Raw genomic sequence first — 20,315 nt, forward strand, 5'->3', positions numbered from 1 at the left:
TGTGGTGTGGAGGGCAGCGCTGTGGCATAGCAGGTAAACACACTGTCTCACCAGCATCCCACGTGAACACCTGTTCAAGTCCAGCTACGCCACTTTTGCTCTTGCTCCCTGCTAATGTGCCTGGGAAAGCAGCAGTGGAAGATGGCCCAAGTGCTTGGGTCCCTGCACCCAGAAGAAGCTCCTGGCTCCTGGCTTCTGCCTGGCCCAGTCCTGGCTGTTGAGGCCATTTGGGGAGTGAACCAGCAGATGGAAGACACCTCTCTCTCTCTCTCTTTGCATTTCAAATAAATAAATCTTTAAAAAAAAAAAACAACTTCTCTCTCTCTCTTTGCATTTCAAATAAATAAATCTTTAAAAAAAAAAAACTTTATCTGGAATTCAAGTTCAACTTGAATATATACTGAGCACCTTGTATCTTTTTTTTTTTTTTTCTAAATCTGGTAAACCTGGGTACTTTTTGCCCCCACTGCCTGCATTCTCCCGGTGAGAGCCCAACCAATGCCACAAGGAGGGCACCATCCCTGTCCCAGTGGGTCCTCACTGACCACACCAAGACTCCTCTCCCACCGCTGTGGCCACCTACCTTTCTCACATCTGGAACATTAAGGGCTTTCTTCGTGTGAGCAACCCATCCCACTATCCCGATGTCCAGTGGAAACACAACCTCTCGCTCAGGGGCCACAAGGTTGTCCTCCAACTTGGAGGTGGGCGTGACATCCAGCAGCCTGGAGGCCACCTCCGGCGTGCCATTGCGGGCCCGGCACATGAACAGGCTGCAGCGCTCCGCACACAGCAGCTGGGCCAGCCTCTGCAGGGCCCGGTGCGCCGCCAGCTCCGCACCGCCCGCCTCCTCCTGCACGGTGAGCAGCAGCTCCAGGCACACGGCCGCCTCCTCCACCTGCGTCAGCTCAGCAAAGGACACGCTGGCCGGGACTGCAGCCTGGCGGTTCTTGAAGATTTCCCCCAGCGCCTCTGCCCGCAGCCTCTTGTCAAAGTACTCCTTGGCAAACTGTGGGTTCTGCTCGAGATACTTCTCCACAGCATCTCGGCTGAGGTCGCCCATGGTGCTGCTGTGGCTGTCGGAAGGAAAGACCCTTAGAGCGATACCCGAGGCCGAGAGCCAAGGATACACATCTTGGTGAAAATGTCCGAGGAACTCCTAGGGGGAACCTGCTAAGGACCCCCAGAGGTGGTGCACAGCCTCCTTAGCAGAGCTTCCAGACCCCTGCAGCTCCCGGGACGTGACAGAAGGCCCCGGCTTATGGTGGGATTCAGGAAGCAGGGGATTAAGGAGTTCAACAGGACACCAAATCCCTGAGCATTATTAGCTCCTAAGTCCTTGGAGAATCCTCAGAGCAGCCGAGATCAGCCAGGCAAGTGTCAAGTCCAAGTGGCTATTCCAGAAAAATGACTGACCATCAGCCACTGGCCCCAGCAAGACAATCACGGGCACGTCTGTGAATGACGTTATGTTAGCAAGGACTGGCAGTTTAATTTTTCTGGCTTGACAGCTATATGAAGTGAGGCGTCTGGCTGGCGCCACAACTCACTAGGCTAATCTTCCGCCTGCGGCACCGGCACCCTGGGTTCTAGTCCTGGTTGGGGTGCCGGATTCTGTCCTAGTTGCTCCTCTTCCAGGCCAGCTCTCTGCTGTGGCCCGGGAGTGCAGTGGAGGATGGCCCAAGTGCTTGGGCCCTACACTCGCATGGGAGATCAGGAAGAAGCACCTGGCTCCTGGCTTCACATCGGCACAGCGCTGGCCATAGCAACCATTTAGGGGTGAACCAACAGAAGGAAGACCTCTCTCTCTCTCTCTCTCTCTCTCACTGTCTAACTCTGCCTGTCAAAATTTTTTTTTAAAATTTAAAAAAATTTTTAAAAATGAAGTGAGGTTTCTCAGAGCTCAGATTGCTTTTTTTTTTTTTTTAATCATTTGCTTATTTAGTAGCTTTGATGAGCATTTGGGAGGGATGGAAAGGTTTCACATGAACACAACATAAAAGTCTATCTTTATCTTTCCTGTCCTAAAAGTCCTTTGATCACCAAGTTTCGTAGCTTATTCTTTTTCTAAAACCTTCACTCTCAGTCCTCTTCACTTTAGAAAGCTTAACCTTAGAAGCATTTTTATTTTTAAAAATTTTTAAAGATTCATTTATTAATTTGGAAGTCAGCTATAGAGAGGGAGAGAGAGAGAGAGAGATCTTCTATTTGCTGGTTCATACCCCAGATGGCCACAACAACCAGTGCTGGGCCAGGCTGAAGCCAGGGGCCAATAGCTTCTTCCTGGTCTCCCACCTGGGTGGCAGAGTCCCAGACACTTGGGTCATCTTCTGCTGCTTTCCCAGGCTATTATCAGGGAGCTTGGTCAGAAGTGGAGCTGCTGGGACAAGAACTGGCATCCATATGGGATGCCGGCATCGCAAGTGGTGGCTGTACCTCCTACACCATAATGCCAGCCCTGGAAGCATTTTTGCAGGAATATATCTTGGACTTATTACTAGAGAGGTGAACACTGCAAGCCATTTGCCTATGAACCAAGCCACAAATTGAACCTTGACCCTTGTCAAGAGACATGATTACAAAAGGAACCAATGTAGTTGCTGTTTTTCCTGCTAAGCATATTAACTTGGATTTTGTCCTCAATCGTAGTAGCCAGACATCATGCATTTTTGCTCCAAAATATGGCCAATTAAATCGACTGGACAATAGCTGCCTTGCCTGTTGCTAGGATCCTTAATGTCTCAAGGCTACTGGCATGGAAAGAACACTTACCACCACTTAGTTTTGTTTAATGTTCAGTTTATCAAGCTTTTACTTCTGATTAAGCAGATTTCCCCCAAGTATTTAAACACCATTAAGCAACTAATAAGTCAGGCTACACATTTCATGAACCATGAAGCCTTGAATATTTAAATGCTAATTTCAAAGTTAATAAAGATCTCTTAGGCATTTAATCAAGATCCACACCTAACAAAACAAATTCTCTTAAATGAAAACACACATAACATGCAATAGTGACTCTAAAAGCATTATCATACCCTCATTCACATTTGTTTCAAACACAACAACCACAGGGGTTCCGTTCAATTCTCTGAACTTGAAACTTTTCTTCTGGGTGGCTGATAAGGTGCAGCGAGTTAAGCCACTAGTGAGGACGCCAGCACCCCACCTCAGAGAAAGCTGCTCAGCTTCCAATCGAGCTTCTTGCTAACGTACTTGGGAGGGCAGCAGAAGATGAGTCAAGGCCTTGGGTCCCTGCCACTCACAAGGGAGACCTGGATGGAGTTCCTGGCTACTGGCTTTGGCCTGGTGCACCCCTGGCTATCTTGGGCATTTGAAGAGTGAAACAGCAAGTGCAAGATTCTCTATCTCTTTCCCTCTCTCTCTCTCTCTCTCTCTCCCTTCTTCCCTCCCTCTCTCATGTTCTGCCTTTTAAGTAGATGAAAATATTTTATTTAAAAAGAAGTGTGACCTCGTTAGAGTTGCAAAAGAAATGGAGATCCATTGAGGTTGCAGACTCAAGGTCATGAATGGAGAGAACCTTGGTCAGAACCCAGTTCTCCCAGGGGAACAGCACTGAGCTGTGCCAGTTCTGTGGATGAGGCTCAGAGTCTTGTGGCATGCACACATTTCCTTGTGTGTCCCCCCTCCCCCCCGCCGCCATGTCACAGCCCAGGCTCTTCCTCCCCAGAGGACGACATAACATTGTCATTGCTTCATAACATTCTAGTCTGTGGAAATGCATTTCCTGAGTGAAAGCTTGGAATCGACCAAGCCACCCCTCCTATCGGATTAGCACCATCTTCTAACACAATTTGGGGCACTGTTTTCTGTCTTGTTATTTTCTATGACTATGGTGCAGTGCCTACCTCTCCTGAAAGTTTCTGATGTGTTCACAATTCCCTGATCCCACTTCTCCCCCTTAAATGAGAGAGAGAGAGAGAGGCATAATGGTGTTCTATGTACAGATTTAAACTTGATAGAAAAAAGCCTATGTAGTCATTCTCCTACTTATAAAATGCAAATAATTTTGAAAAAGAAATATTCTATTTCAATCAGCATTCTTTCGGTATTTAACTATGTATAGATTCATTGCTTGTTCATTCTTACAAGATACATCTATTGATTGCCCACTATAGGGAAGCCACCATTCTAGCTACTTCAGTAGCGACTTCGTGTTTCCCTTTAGGACCCTTCCCTCCCACCCGTCATTTGGGAGATCCCTCCTTACTGTGCTCCCCCCGTGGGAGAGCCATGTGGCTGATTATGGCCAAGGGCTGTGGCAGAAATGTCACTTCCGGTTAGGAACAGTTCATGGTCAGTGTGAACTCCTCCAGCTCTGCGGCCTTGTCAGTTTCAGAAGGCAGGGGCTCCTGGATCCCAGGGCGAGGATATCTCAGAAGAGAAGCCCCTGCTGACACAGGCAGACACACAGCATAAGCGATAAAGGAGCCCTCTTGTTCTGAGCCTCTAAGACGTGGGGCTTGTTTGTTACTGCCGCGTAACCAAGTCGTTCCTACAAGAAAAGGAAGATGGCTTCGACTTCGACGGAGCTTTAAAAGCCTGTGTCATGTGGTGAGGGGGATTAAAAAGACAGGAGCCCCGGGGGGAGGAACCAGAGAAACACCAGAAGTGAGGTTCACACTTGGCTGTGAGAGTTTGTAAAGGGGATCGTATCTACAGTGGGTGGAGAAAAGGCAGAAACGGAGTGTGTTCTACAGGATTCTAACAGCAGAGCCACAGCATGGAATGTAGGGCAACAAGGAGAGCAGCGAGAGACGAATTTGGAGAGGTAGGCTGCGCCCAGACTGCGGGGCCTCAAAGCTAGGCTGAGGATTTTAAATCCTGGGGTGCTTTTAAGGTGGGAAGTGACGTAAGACTGAATCTGGTAATGCTGAGCAAAATAAATTGTAGACAAGAAATCCTGGGCACTGGGACAGGATTAAGAAGTTACACTGCATTTGGCTTCATCCCAAACACTCTAAAAATGCATGTAGGCTTTGGTCCTACAATTCTGCTTTCGTGAATTTACCTTATAAAAATAAGAATATAAGTGGTCGCCCTCGTTACAAGTGTGCTTTATCATAAACATCGTTATAAAAGTGAGATTAGAAATAGCCTAGAGAGTCAATAACAGGAGGTTGAGTAAATAACTAGTATTATAGCCACAGAATAGAAAATTATAGAGCAAATAATAACAATATAGTTAAAGTCCAGTTATTTATATAAAATAGTCATGATATGCAGTTAATTACAAAGTAATATGACAGTATGATTCCATTAAAACACATATACATAAAATGGTAACCCTAATTATTTCAAAGTCAAGACAGTTTTCTTTTTTCTTCTTCTTTGCTTACTTCATTTCTCCAAAGTATCTACATAAACTTTATTTCTCAACATAAGTTCTACCAACTTCAAAATGCCTTGAAAAACATTTTTTTTATTTCAGAGTCAGAAAGGAGACAGAGAGAAAGAGAAAGAAAGACAGAAGGCTTCCATCTGCTGGTTCACTTCCCAAGTGCCCACAATAGCTGGAGCTGATCCACGTTGGAGTGAGGATCTAGATCTCAATCTGGATCTCCCACATGGGTGGCAGGAAATCGATTACTTGAGCCAACACTGCTGCCTCTCCAGGTCTGCCTTCGTGGGAAGCTGGAGCCAGGAATGACCCCAGGCACTCTGCTGTGAGATGTGGTCATCTTCATTGCTGGACTAAATTCCCATTCTAAGTTCAAGGCAATTTTGTAAGCAATGATACCTGTCACATAGCCCATCTGTGAAGAGTCGAAGATCCCAGAAATTTAACCATATCAATATAGTCTTTTTTTTTTTTTTTTTTTTTTTTTGACAGGCAGAGTGGACAGTGAGAGAGAGAGACAGGGAGAAAGGTCTTCCTTTACCGTTGGTTCACCCTCCACTGGCCGCTGCGGCCGGTGCACCACACTGATCCAAAGCCAGGAGCCAGGTGCTTCTCCTGGTCTCCCATGCGGGTGCAGGGGCCCAAGCACTTGGGCCATCCTCCACTGCCTTCCCGGGCCACAGCAGAGAGCTGGACTGGAAGAGGAGCAACTGGGACAGAATCCGGCGCCCCAACCAGGACTAGAACCCGGGGTTCCGGCGCTGCAGGCAGAGGATTAGCCTAGTGAGCCACGGCGCCAGCCTACCAATATAGTCTTTTAAAATTCTGAACTGAAGATTGTTCAAGTTTAGGAAATAAAAAGCAGTCAGAAGGAGTCAACTCCAGATTGAAATGTGGGTGCCTAATGATTTCCCATCAAACTATCCCAAATTGCTCATTTCTTGAAGGGCATGAGCAGGATCAGTTATGGCAGAGAACTGTCTGGTGAAGCTTTCTCAGATGTTTTTCTGCCAAAGCTTTGGCTAATTTACTCAAAACACCCTCATAATAAGCAGGTGTTACCTTTCTTTAGCATTCCAGAAAGTCAACAAAGCAAAATGCCTTGAGCACCCCAAAATCGTTGCCATGACCTTTGTTCTTGATCAGTCTAATTTTGCCTTGTCTGGACCACTTCCACCTCTTGGTAGCCACTGCTCTGATTGTACTTTGTCTTCAGGATTATACTGGTAAAGCCATACTTTGTCTTCTGTCACAATTCTTTGAAGAAATGCTTCATCCCAGTTGTTTCAATTCCCACTGAGTTCTCTGCTTCTGTCTGCAGCTGATCTGAGCACAAGTTTTGGTGTCCAGCAAGCAGGAAGTTTTCTTAACTCTAATTTTTCAGTCAGAATTGTTAAGCCAAAGCAATTTTAATGTCTACAGTGTGGCTACTGTTTCTGTTGCTAATGGTTAATTCTCTTCAATTCTGGCACGAACAAGATTGATTTTTAACTTGCCAACTGATGTGTTTGGTCTGTCTCTGCAGATTCCATCTTTCTTTTTTTTCCTTTTAAAACTTTTTATTTCAAGAGAGAAACCCCCCACCCCATCTGCTGGTGCTGCCCCTAAGGGTGCATAATGGCCAGAGAGAGGGCCGAAGCCAGGAGGCAGGAGGGAAATCTGATCCCAGGTGGGTGGTGGGGGCCACATGGGGAGGGAGTGGGGGAGGTGCAGCATTAGCAGGAGGCTGGAACAGAGGATGAACCAGGAACTTACACAGGGCACTCAGGAGGCGACACCATGGCTTCCACCCTCAGCTTGTGGTTCCTGTGCCCATTCTGGCTGCACATCAGCTGCACTTAAAGATCAACTCACTCCACTGAGGGAGTTCCATCCATAGAGTGGCTGGGTTTGACTCCCACCAACCCAGCATCGGGCCCGAGCTTCCGGATTCTGCGACAGAACCATCTCTGTGGGCTTGGGGCTAGGATTGCTGGCAAGTGGGGACCTTAATGTCCAAAGCAGTGTCACTGAGCCACCCTCCCGGGACCCAGGAAAACACCTTTTTGGGTTATTACAACCCCCACAGCAGGACAGGACACAGGCACCCCTGCCCAATCCACACCAGACCAGACCGTGGTATTTCTCCATAAGCTCTGGGAGGCACCCGCCCTCAGCCCCCGCCCCAGGATCCGCTGCTCTGTGGCAGGATATCCCGGTGAGGCTTCCTCAACAGTGCAGACTGCATCTTCAACATCACCACATCCCCTCTTAAAACAAGTTATCCACCCATAAACTGGTGATTTCTCTGGAGCACCATCCCCATAAAGTTTTCATAAAGCTTCAATGACTTGACCATTCTTACACCGAGTATCACCATAAATTTTTTGTATGTTCTTGCTTCAGTTTTTGCAAAATTCATGTTGCTCTGGTAGGTGCTCTTGGATCATCCTTAGTGCCTCTTTATGCAGACATGCTTTAATAAGCAGCTATGAGTTTATTTTGATGCAAAATATTTTGAAATCCATGCCTTACTTTTTCATATGTGTTTCCCATGGGTGTTTTGAAAGCCCTTTGTACATGTATTATGTGCCAGGTTCTATCCTAACACCACTACCCCCCTAAAGAAAGCGAGCCAGCCCTGTTTTAATCCTCGCTACAGTCAATCAGATGTGCTTTCAGGGGATGCCAGGCCCAGCTGATTAGACGTAGCCACATTTCCGTGGTGAACTCACCTGGATAAGAAACCATGAGCCCCTGCGCAGCTGAAACTGGGTTAAGGATTCTGCGCAGAAGCAGCACCTGTGTCCTCAACGTCACTCTTCTGATGTAGAAAGCCAAAAATCTCCTCATTACAACGTTCCAAACTGAACACAGGATGCATGCAACATTCGTGATAACTTAGTGTGCATGCACCCCTGCCCCTTTTTAATATGCACAACCCTTTCTAGAACTTTATAAACACATACAACTTCCCCAGAAGCAAGCCCTGTGACACCTGGAATTCCTGGCTGTTAGAGAAGCATGATTTCTGGGTAACAGACAGCCTTTCTCATGGGCTGACCAACTCAAATTCCTTTCTGCTTGCAGATCAAACTGTTGTGTACGTGTTTACATTGGCAGATATGCTAGACAAGAATCCACTGGCTTCCTCTCTGATTACACTGATAGCCTCATATATCTCATATAATTCTCACAATAATCTTAGGAATTAGGTACTATTATTATCTGCATTTCACAAGTGAGAAATTAAAGTACTGGGAAATTAAGTATCTTGCCCAAAGTGGCACGGTAAGTGATAATAATCTACCTAGAACTACCATATTAAGGTGATTTAAATGAAAGTGTGCTTATGAAATAAATGAGACATCATACCAATTTCCATAGGGAAATATACAAAGATCCTTTCTTTAAGAAATGTAAAATGTCATAAATATCATAAAATATATCAAGTACCATTAAATGTTAAATAGTATTACAACAGTTAAATAAAAATTCCAGGCTAAACACCTACGGATGCACCAAAGAATAGTGTAATTTCCTTAAGCTTTCTGTTTAACAAGTTGCCATTTCTCAGTAGTAGTCTATATAATGTCACACTGAATTCTACCACTACCAAGTTTTTCCACTGTAGTTAATTATTTCTTCTGAATTTTAAGTGCATATAGTAGCCAAGAAAAGAAACATGTACATAACATGGAAGCAGCAATATGAAATCAACACCCCCTGAACTAACGAGTTGAGCTTCAGATCATTATATTGAACCCTTTCTTGAGCACCACCTTGCCAGATTTTCAGTTCCTACCATTGTACAACACCAAAAGGCATGGATCTCAAGAACAACCAGGCAACACTTTCATCTGTCCAATTGCTCTCATGAGAGCTCTCTGACTGCCCCTAACTGACCAGGTAATCTAAGAGAGAATTCAACTGATGGGACTCCTATTATTTTCAAATTGCATCGATGACGTTAACTGATGGCTTTGCAACCATTGAAAAAATTAGTTTGCCTCTTGATATTTGAAAACATTGGCTGACTGACTAATCTATTCATTTTCCAATCAATTATTTTTGGCATCTTTCAAATGGAGTTGGAAGACAAATGTTGGCCAATGTCCTTGTTTTTCATTTTTCTTGGCCTCTCTGTTGGGATATGGATGTGAATGTCATTTTGTACAAAATGGAGCCAGTTGAAAACACTTAATTTTTTGAGGGTAAGCACACACATATATTGCATTAGCTCTTTTTCCAATTATGGCAAAACATTCTTCAATATTTTCTAAGAGTTAGTGACTTGTTAGCTGCTTTTAGCGTTAAGGTACCATTACTTTCCAACACACGGAATCCCACCCCCACAATCTCGGTAGCTTAATGCAATGGCAGTTTATTTCTCATTCACATAAACTCAGTGTCTGATGGGGACCCAGGCTGGTACAAGCTCCATCAGTAACAGTCAAGAGAAGAGAGGGGAGAGCAGGGTGTTAGGACAGGCAGCTTCTCTGTGCTCTGTAAGCAACACCTGGCACATTTCCTGGACCAAAATTTTGGCTTGTGACCCCGCAGAGCTTCGGGAAGCAGGTGGCAGAGGCAGGGGCTGGCAGATGTAATTCCCAGCCACAAGTCATGGGATGATAGTGCGAATGTTTTGGTGAAAGACAAGTAGTAGACAAGTCTCTGCTGCAAGTGCTTAATACTGAGACATTACTTATTGCGAAGGGTGACATGTGACTTGGTCTTTTTAAATACGAGAGCACTTCAAAAGGATCATAGAAAACAGAATTAGGACATGCTTATTTTGATGCAAGGAATCTTCAAATCCAAGCAGTTTTTTCCATAATACACATTTCCACGACCTTTTTGAAGATGCTAGGTAAATGTTTTCTGTCACTTGTAGAAAGTGATTAATTTCAGCAAAAGAAATTAAATCAAAACCTATTGATTGTGCACCTGCTGTGTGCCAGTCTCTTAATACATCTCCAGGAAAATTGGGGGAAGCAGCATGTACACCAAGATGAACGAAACATGGTCTGTTTCTCCATGAAGCTTGGCAAGGAAATGAACTTCTGTGATTCTTATAGGCAACCCACAGATGTCATTTGAAACAGAATTTTACTTAGAGAAAGAGAAGAAAAATGTAAAGAAAATATTGAAAAATGTGAAGGAACTTTAAAAATTCATTTGAGAGGCAGGAGACAGAAACAGACAGGCTGACGGACAGAGAGTCCATCTGCTGGTTCACTTCCCAAATGCTAGCAACAGCTGGGCTGGGCTGGGCTGGGCTGGGCTGAAGGCAGACGCTGGGAACTCACAGGGGCAGCAGGGACCCAACTACTTGAGCCATCACCACTGCCTCCCAGGGGCCGCATTAGTGGGAAGCTGGGGTCAGAAGACAGGGCTGGAGACGAGACCCAGCTACTCGCAGTGAGACAAGGTCATCTTAACCGTTAGACCAAATGCCTGCCTGCCTTGTTTTCTGATTCAACATTTTCTCTGTAGAAAGTTTGAAAAACACAAAAAGGTACAAAGAAAAACAAACTTGAAATGTCCCTAATCCTATCACACACAGGTCCTCACCATGAAGGGTTTTCTTTTTAGTACAATGTATAGACGTCCGTGTGTATAGATAGATAGAAGCATACTTTGAAAAGCTATTTTATGAGGATAAATTTCAAATCATTGAAGTTAGAAACATCTGTTGACCTGAATGGCCATGTTGGGAATATGAAGAAATCTGAGAGAGAGCGCCAAAATAAACTGTTTTTCTTTGCTAGTATCTGGAACACCAAGGTTCATGACGTATCATAAGAGAGACAGAGAGAGGCAGAGAAAGAAAGAGAGAAGAATAGTTATACCAATTCATAAGCACTTAACAACAACAAAAAAGAAAACATGTAGCTGCAAAGCCAGTCGCCATACAATGCACTGAAAGCCCCTAAATTTACTCAGCATCCAGGGTGCACAGGGTCCACCAGGATGTGTTCTAGGAGAAATGGCCATGGGGTCAAAACTGGCATGAGGAGAATTTTCTGGCAGTGATTGGTGGGTGGGGCTAAGCCAGGAGCTCTTCATTGCTGGAGGAGTTGGAGCAGAAACAGGAAGAAAGGACCCAAGCATTGGACAGGGGACAGGGAGGCCCTAAAGTCCTCTGCCACCCAGGGCCATAGACACATACTGCACAGATGGCCACACACGTGCTCCCGTGGGAGGGGCTCCGGAGCAAACCTGATTGAGCTGACAATCAGCCTTCCACACCTGCAGATTCAATCAAATGTGAATCAAAAATATCCGAAGAAAAGTATTCCAGAGAGTTCCAAAAAGCAAATCTTGGATTTGCTGTGCGCCCAGCACTAAGCTGAATCCAAGTGAATGAATGCTATATAGGCACGCCCTTCTGGAGCCCCCTGGTTTCACAGAGCCTCCCTCTCTCTCTAGCCCACATTGGAACATTGTCCACCCAAAGTCCTATGAAAGAGAGAAAGAGAAAGAGAAAGAGAGAGAGAGAGAGAGAGAGAGAGAGAGAGGAAGGAAGGAAGGAAGGAAGAAAGAAAGAAAGAAAAGATTTATTTATTTGAAAGGCAGAGAGTTACAGAGAGGCAGAGGCAGAGAGAGACAGAGAGGTCTTCCATCCTCTGGTTCACTCCCCAGATGGCCATGATGGCCGGAGCTGCACCAATATGAAGCTGGGAGCTGGCAGCTTCCTCTGTGTCTCCACGTGGATACAGGGGCCCGAGGACTTGGGCCATCCTCTACTGCTTTCCCAAGCCATAGCAGAGAGCTGGATCAGAAGTGGAGCAGCTGGGACTTGAACTGGAACCCATGGGATGCCAGCACTGCAGGAGGTGGCTTTACCTGCTACGCTACAGTGCCAGCCTCCACCAAAAGTCTTGTTTGTCAGGCAGAGAGTGGTTGCATTTCTTTTGAACATGTACCAACTTTTTTCCTTGTCGTTATTCTCTAAATAATACAATATAACAACTATTTACATAGTATTTATGTCGATTAGATATTATGTAGGTTCAATCCTAACATTACAGCATTTTTTAAAAGACTTATTTATCTGTTCTAAAAGTCAGAGTTGCACAGAGCAAGAGACAGAGAGATGTTCCATCTGCTGGTTCATTCCCCAGATGGCCACCATGGCCAATGTTGGGTCAGGCTAAAGTCGTGAGCCAGGAACTTCATCCGAGTCTCCCATGTGGGTGGCAGGGGTCCAAGTACTTGGGCCATCTTCACTGCTTTTCCCAGGCCATTAGCAGGGAACTGGATCTCAAGTGGAGCAGCCTGGACATGAACCGGCGCCCATGTGGGATGCCAGCACTGCAGGCAGCAGCTTTAATCGCTACTCCACAATGCCAGCCCCAGCATTTTTATATAAAGGATTTGAGCAGCCTTGGATTTTGGTATAAGGGGCGTCCTGGAACAAATACCCCTCAAATACGAAGGGATCACTCTGCACATTCTCTGATAAAACTGGCTCAACCCGAAGATCTAATGAGTCTGTTGGCCAGAAACAGCCTTTCCTAACTCTGGGACAGGAAGGAGTTAAAAGCAGGTTACTGGCACCCAGAGGTGGCTGGGACTCCAATAGAGGCAGGAGTGAAGGGGAAGGAGAAAGAAGCCGAGACCCAGGCAGGTAGCCGTCCAAACGGCTGTGGGAGGCTGAAGGGAAGCCCCAGGCGTCTTCTGGGGGGCCTTAGATAAAGGGCTGATCTGAGAACCAACCCGCTGTGGATTGCTCTGTTTGGAAGCACCCTCCCCTCCCCTCCCTCCTCAGATTTCAGGTCTGGAAGTAGCAAAAAGGTCCAAGTTCATTGATCTTCCCAATTTGCATCACACAGCCCCCAAAGACAATGTAAGGAAGGCAGCTGAGGAAAAGCTCGCTCTTGGCCACATCACTAATTCTCTTTCCATCAAATGCTGACTCTTCTGATTGCTTTGATCACATGAGTGGAATTCTTTGAAAGAGAAAAAAAGTCACGGTGGGCAAACCGTGCCGTTACCTGGGCAATACTCCCTAACCAGTCCCTTCCTTTCCCTGGACCGTTCGTGTCATTTTGCCCATTTCTCTCCTGGTTCCATTGCTCAGCCCACTGACCTTATTTGCTTTGAAAACAAAACACAATCACAATATGACTTTGCAATAAAAGCGCATCAAACCGTCGGCGGATGTGTGTCACCGTGGTTTAAGGGGAGCGCCACAACTTAAGTAGGCAACCAGCGAGGCTACCAAAACATTTCCGGCGCTGACCAGAGTTGCGTTCCTACAGAAGGTTCGAGAGGGAAGGTTGAACGCTTCTAAAGCTGTTGCAACCGAAAAGAAAACAAATATTGACGCAGAGGGCACCGCAACTCTCCTGCAAGAGAGTCAAATGCATCGTTTATACAAGGAAAAACCACTCGGTCAAAATATCCCCCCCAACCCCGGCACAATGGACCCTCAGAGGGCAGAGGGGCCCCAGGCAGTTCTGGCTCTGTGTGGCCACCGTCCTCCCGCCAGGCCGACTCCTGGCTCCCGAGGCCACCCCAGGCCGCAGCTGGCGGCCGCTGGCACGAGGGCCGTGTCACCGGGCCAGGGCTTGGCCCCGCGGCCCGTCGCCGCTGGAGGGTTTGGCCGCGCCGCCGAGGCCACCCTGCGCGGCTGCTCCCCCGAGCCCCGGGCGGCCCGGTGAGTCAGGGCGCGTTATGCAAGGGCTGGCCCGGCCGGCCCCCGGCGCCTCCCCTCGGTCGTTCACCCCCGCGCGGTTACGAAAGCGCGACCCCCTCCCCCCGGAGCTATAAAGCGGCCCGGCGGCCCCGCGGCGCTCGGCTGCCTCGCTCCACGCGCGCCCGGACGCGGCCAGGCCAAGCTTGCGCGCGTCTCCCCGTGGTGAGCCGGGCGGGCCGGAGCGGGCCGGAGGGCAACCCCGGGGGGCGGCGAGGGCGAGCCCGGGGGGCGGCGTTCACGGCGGCGGCGGCGCATTTCCCGCAGGGCGGACTCCTGGGCAAGATGGAGTGGGTGTGGGCGCTCGTGCTGCTGGCGGCGCTGGGGAGCGGCCGGGCGGAGCGCGACTGCCGAGTGAGCAGCTTCCGAGTCAAGGAGAACTTCGACAAGGCTCGCGTAGGTATCGGCCCCCGGGGGCCCAGGCGGCCCGGCCCGCGCCCCCGCCGCCCCGCCGGGCTCGCCCGCACGCCAACCCCCTGGCATCCCTTTCGCAGTTCGCGGGTACCTGGTACGCCATGGCCAAGAAGGACCCCGAGGGGCTCTTTCTGCAGGACAACATCGTCGCCGAGTTCTCCGTGGACGAGAACGGCCACATGAGCGCCACGGCCAAGGGCCGCGTCCGTCTCCTGAAGTCAGTGGCCCTCGGGGCGGCCGTGGGCTTTGCGTTGCAGGATGCCCCAGCACGCGGGGGCGCCAAACCCCAGCTGGAGAGGGAAGGCAGCCCCCCGGGGTGGGAGGAAGCCCAGAGCCCAGCTTGGCTTAGGATCCTCTTGGCTTTCGCAGTAACTGGGACGTGTGCGCGGACATGGTGGGCACCTTCACAGACACCGAAGACCCTGCCAAGTTCAAGATGAAGTACTGGGGCGTGGCCTCCTTTCTCCAGAGAGGAAGTGAGTAGTCGGGCTCTGTGGGACCGTCTGGAGGCTGGGAGGCACACCTGGCCCCACAGCTGGGCTGCTTCTCCAGTGGTGGCTGTCGGGAGACCTGCAAGTGGCCGGAACCCACAGCAGCGCCCTAGGTCAGGGACAGGAGATTGGGAAGAGCTGGCTTCCCCCTTCCCCGGCCTCAAGAAATCTGACCCAAGCTCAGAAGGACCTTTGGGTGTGTCAGGTGCCATTTTGCAGGACAGCCACTGTGCCACGGTGTGTGGTCTTCTTGTAGCGACTCCATCCTGCACCCTCCATCGCACCATGGAGCGTAGATCTGTCTTGCCTTCACTTCTGTGGGCTGAATCCTGTGCTAGCTGGGGGAGCTGGAGCCCCAGCAGAGGCTGGGAGACCCCACTCCCCATGCTGGAGCTGTGGGTGGCAGAGGCCTCTGCCTTTCCCCCCAAGTGCTGAAACCCAGACGAGGTGCAGGGAGTTGAGAGCGCTGAGAAGGGCATCGGAGAACATGGCCTCCTCGTGAGGACGCAGCGCATGCTCTGTCCACACCTGCCCCACCCCCCCAGGCTTCAGATTTCGCCCAGGCTTCAGATCTGGGGGGTGCACCTTCTGCACAGGGAGGTTTGAGAACCATGGGTCCAGAGAATTCAATCTGCAGAGTCGTCTTGGCTTACTCCGGCCCGAGGCCTCTGCCATTCCCTTGGCTGGGCCCTGTGCGGTTGTTTTGACCATTAGTCAGAAATGGCCGGGAAGCTGTCACCTGACTGCCAGCTCAGCTGGACCCTGGGGCCTGCGGGCTACAGGGAGGTCTCACCTGGTCTTGTCACTTGGGGTGAGTGGACGCTGCACTGCGGGTCTTGGGGGCTGAAGGGCTGTGTTCTGGGATCCCAGCAGGGGGCTACAGCTCTTCAGTGGAAACCAGCCCCTCTCCTAAGAGTTCTTTTTGGTTTCTGGACAATCCCAGCTTCTCAACCAGTCTGCGTAGGTGGAGTGTAGACGCAGCTGCAGTGCAACCCTGTGTCCTGGGATGGTGGGGGAGGGGGCAGGGCTCTCAGCCACACAGCTGCTGCCAGGAACAAGCTTTCCCCCCCTAGCTGTACTCACGAACTTAAGCAGAAGCACTTGGGGGCACCTGGTTCCTGAGAAGGGGACCTGTGCAGCTGCTGGGTGCATGGGACTGAGCTCATTGTCTGCAACAGTGTCAGGCCGTTCGTCTCTTGCCAGGACTCTAAGAAGGGAGAATCTGGGCAAGGTGGCTGATTTGACCTCTTTGTCATTGAGCTGTTTGGCCCAAAAGGTCCTCAGATAAACCCCATCAATACAGGCCTTCTTTCCAAATTGAGAACAGTGGTTGATTTTACTAAAAACCAAAGCACTGCATGTTATTAAGTTCCTACAACTAAATTCACATTCTGGCGGATATTTGGGGACAAACAGGCTGCAGAATGGCAAGCTAACGGCTTCCTGGGTCGTGGGTCAGGGTGATGTTCCCAAAGCACTTGCTTTTGTCTAGGGTGCCTGAGCCTCTCACAGTGATGGGCACAGCAGGGAAGAAATGACTTCCTCCAGGGGTGAGGAAGACTCTGCCCAGGTGCTCGGGAGGTTGAGGGGAGCCTGTGCTTCAGACACGGCCAGCAGCAGCTCCGTGGCCTCTATTCCTGGCCCACCTGCTGAGTAACTTTGTGGTCACCGCTGAGCACTCATCCGGCTGGGGCGTCCCCAGCCTGGCCTCCAACAGGTGGACCCTGGCAAGGCCTGGGAAGGGCAGGGGTGGCTGATTCCGGGGCTGTGCTGAAGAGGGGCCTGGGTTTGGGCTCACCCAGAGGTGAGCTAGGGGACGCATCAGAGATGGCCTCACATCCTCCAGTGCCTGTCTGCCTCCTTGTCCATCACAGAGCACTGCACAGGGCAAGTCCCCTCTGGCTCCAAGACCTGAGTGTGACATGGGGACACAAGGCCTCTTGTTTCTCGGCCCCTGTTCCCCCTAGTTTGGAGCCCCAGGGTGGTGGTTAAGCGCATGTGCCCTGGAGTCATACACTCTGTCTGCATCTCAACTCCACCCTGCTCCTTGTGATCTAGAAATTACCTCATTTCACCGTGCCTCAGTTTCCTCGTCTGTCAACAGGGGATAACAGTGTGTGAAAAACTAATGAGAGAGCAAATGGCAAGCGTCCCTCCGGTGACGCACACAGCTCAGGAGGTCCCCGTGCCATTATACATCACAGGAAGGTTATGCAGGGGTGTGGCGCCTTTATCCAAATACAGGTTATTTGGATAAACCCAGACACTGTTCTTTCTCTGTGGCCAGCTGCTCCCATACCATCTTACGAAGGTGATTTCCCATCCTGCCTCTCTCACCACGTTTACCGCCTTCTACACTCGCTCCTCCTGGCTGACGTCCCCCTGTAAGGAATAAACACACGCTCAGTTCTCCAGGGGCTTAGCTCTGCCTCTGCTGGGGGGAGCTGTGAGGAATGCAAGCCCTAAGCCGCAGCAGCCGATGGTGAGCTTCCGTGCCAGCAAGGCAAGAACGGTGCTTCGCCAGCATGGAGAAGCGAGCAGAGCTGCTCGCGGGCGTCAGCGGGGAGCTAGGGTCGTCGCCGTCAGCACAGTGGGTCCCCCCGTGGACTGAGAGGCAGGAGGTCAGCGTGGCTGGTGGTGTGACCGATAGTTAGCCAATACCGATCGTTGAAAATGACGCATCCTGGTGTTCGGGGTAGCGTGAGGGGGTGGCTGTCAGATCTGAATCCCAGAAGACACAGGCATTCCAGGAGGCAGGTGGCGAAGGTGACAGTGGGCAGGTGTGTGCTGTGCTGCCAGTGGGCCCACAGCCTCGGTGGTCCTTTGGGAAGGTGCTGTCCCATCATCATCAGGGCATGAGACACAGACGTGAATGAGGCTCCCCCCACCACGCCACGATGCTTTTCTGTAAGAGCCCGGTCTCTTCTCTCCAGTCCAAGTCAGCAGGCTCCATGGTCTGCAGCTTCCCAAGGGAGTGAAGCCAGTTCTGGGAAGTAGCGAGTCCTGGCCTGGAGGCGCGGTGCAGTGTGGTGCGGTGCAGTGCCCGCATCCGAGCCCCCCGAGGGCGAGGCGCTGATGGCCGCCGTGACTTCCTGCCCTGCAGACGATGACCACTGGATCATCGACACGGACTATGACACGTACGCCGTGCAGTACTCCTGCCGCCTCCTCAACTTCGACGGCACCTGCGCGGACAGCTACTCCTTCGTGTTCTCCCGGGACCCCCACGGCCTGCCCCCTGACGTGCAGAAGCTGGTGAGGCAGCGGCAGGAGGAGCTGTGTCTGAGCCGGCAGTACAGGCTGATCGTGCACAACGGTGAGCGGGGCGGGCACCGCCGGGGTCCCCCGGAGCGCTCGGCGAGCTGGCCAGGAGCGCACGGAGCGTGAGGGCCTGCTCCACCTGGTCTCTCCCTGGCCTTGTCCTGGGGCCCGCACAGAGCAGGCAAGGGCCTTTTTCCCCAAATGCTGGCACTTTTTTTGTTTTTAAAGATTTATTTATTTATTTGAAAGAATTACAGAGAGATGGAGGATTGCTTTTTGGCCTTTTGGCTAAGGTCAAGTGCAGAGAGATGGAGGAAGCGAGAGATCTTCATCCACTGGTTCACTTCCCAAATGGCTGCAACAGCCAGGGCTGGGCCAGGCTGAAGCCAAGAGCCTAGAGCTTCTTCCAGGTCTCCCGCGTTTGGGTGCAGGGCCCAAGCACTTGGGCCATCCTCTGCTGCGTTCCCAGGCGCATTAGCAGGGAGCGGGTCTTGAACCAGTGCCCATATGGGGTGCTGGCATCACAGGCGACGGCTTAACCCGCTATGCCACAGCACTGGCCCATGCTGGCACTTCTCAGGGAGTACAACTGCACGGGCCACTCTCTTCTTTTTATTGTGCTCCCTTGGGCCTTTCCACCCTGGCTCCACCGCCCCCCAGAGCCGCCTTGACTGAATTAACAGTGTTGGGAAAGGGAGGCCCAGCCCCATGTAACCGTAGGGGTGCTGCCTGCGGGTTTGCACTGAACAAAACCCAGCGCCCAGGTCCTTGGTATCCACAGAGACGCCGAGGCCCTCCTCCTGGCCCTCACGGCCTGCTTTTCTGTGTTGCAGGTTACTGTGACGACAAATCCGTCAGAAACCTGTTGTAGCAACACCGGGGACTGAAAGCTTCCGTCCACTCTCAGTCGGTCTTCAAGTCTATTTATCTTAGGAGTTCGGTTCGCCCCTCCCCCCGCACCTCCCCTGGGTACACACAGCACCTCCCGTCTGTCCGTCCGTCCGCGCGGGAATGGGGGAATCCATTTGTAGTGAAACGGCTTATCCTCACCGGAGTTCTCTCATGGCGTTTGAGCCTTAGAATCCCAGACTTCGATTAATTAAAATAGTCACCGGCTTCCTCTGACTCGGGGGTCTTGTTTGTGCTCACGTCTGCGGCGAAGTCCCACGGAGGGCCGGCCGGTGGGGTGTCCTCTTACATGTCCTCTCCTTTGTGTGACCTTTGGCTTCTTCTGCTGCCTCGCCTGCCAAGGACTGTGGCTTCTCCTGAGAGTTTCTTTCTCAGCCCAAGAAGGCCTGGCCACGGCGCTGAGGCCGGGAGAGGAAGCCAGGGTGGCCGGACCAGGCCGATGAGCCCGGGGCCTCTGGCAGGCCAGAGCCTGTGAAGCGGCAAGCCAGGGGCTCCCCCAGCCTGGGTGCAAGGGGCAGAAAGGCCTGGGTCGGGGGCAGCGCTGGGAAGTGCAGGCCTCCCGGCCTTGGTTGTCTGCAGCAGTAGCTCCCGGGTTTCAGGCGTGACACAAAGGTTGAGGGGGAGGAGGGGGACCTTAGTTTCCCTGGGGAGCTGGGAGAGTGGGCGCTGAAAGCCAGGCTGGAGTATGCAGGGGGGGGGGGCAGCCAGACCTGGGGAGGGACTGCAGTGCCAGGCCTGTCACAGCACTTGGGAACTTGGGGTAGCCGCACGCATAGCCACATGCCTCCGTTTCCCAGCTTGGGAAAGCAGCAGGTCTCTGGTACGAGAGAATCTTGGTGTTAAGCCAAAACCCAGCTCAGCGGTGTGTTCGCTATGTGACTCGGGCCGGTTACATGGCCTCTCTGAGCCCTACACGTCTCCTGCGAGGTATGGGGAAACTGCTCAGAGCGAGGTGTGAGAATTCCATCAGGCACTGTTTGTCAGAGCGCCTAGGAGCGGGGCAGACGCTGGCTGGGCCAGGCTGGTGTCTGTGCAAAGTGGCGGGATGTGGGGTAGGAGCCCTGTCCCCAGGGTGTGTGGCCCCTGTGTCCCCTGCCACACAGAGAAGACAGGTGGCCCATGCAGGAGAGCCCCGCCTTTCCCTCAGTTGGAACAGCAGGTGGCAGAGCCTGGCTCATCCGCTTCACTTTCATAACCC

General features: G+C 51.0%; 2 protein-coding genes across 2 annotated transcripts in view; one reads left to right on the plus strand and one right to left on the minus strand.

The window, feature by feature from the left end:
- The window catches only part of PDE6C (phosphodiesterase 6C), a 52,565-nt gene extending 51,502 nt beyond the window's left edge, over nt 1–1,063 (minus strand). The window contains exon 1 of the mRNA XM_062215278.1: nt 584–1,063. Within this exon, the coding sequence (XP_062071262.1) occupies nt 584–1,063 (480 nt within the window). The remainder of the gene's footprint in view (nt 1–583) is intronic.
- Nucleotides 1,064–14,102: 13,039 nt separating this feature from the next.
- Nucleotides 14,103–19,333, plus strand: RBP4 (retinol binding protein 4). Its single transcript, XM_062214598.1, has 6 exons — nt 14,103–14,207; nt 14,310–14,438; nt 14,537–14,673; nt 14,826–14,932; nt 18,051–18,263; nt 19,042–19,333. Exons 2-6 carry the CDS (start codon nt 14,328–14,330, stop codon nt 19,077–19,079), a joined length of 606 nt encoding a protein of 201 aa, XP_062070582.1. The 5' UTR covers nt 14,103–14,207; nt 14,310–14,327; the 3' UTR covers nt 19,080–19,333.
- The last annotated feature ends 982 nt before the right edge of the window (nt 19,334–20,315 follow it).

Source organism: Lepus europaeus, chromosome 17, assembly GCF_033115175.1.
Source record: "Lepus europaeus isolate LE1 chromosome 17, mLepTim1.pri, whole genome shotgun sequence".
Taxonomy (NCBI): domain Eukaryota; kingdom Metazoa; phylum Chordata; class Mammalia; order Lagomorpha; family Leporidae; genus Lepus; species Lepus europaeus.

Coding starts and splice junctions, on each gene's coding strand:
- RBP4 (XM_062214598.1), top strand. CDS start 14,328: ATGGAGTGGGTGTGGGCGCTCGTGCTGCTGGCGGCGCTGGGGAGCGGC. Junction 14,674..14,825: donor GGCCGCGTCCGTCTCCTGAA/GTCAGTGGCCCT, acceptor TGGCTTTCGCAG/TAACTGGGACGTGTGCGCGG. Junction 14,933..18,050: donor CTCCTTTCTCCAGAGAGGAA/GTGAGTAGTCGG, acceptor CCTGCCCTGCAG/ACGATGACCACTGGATCATC.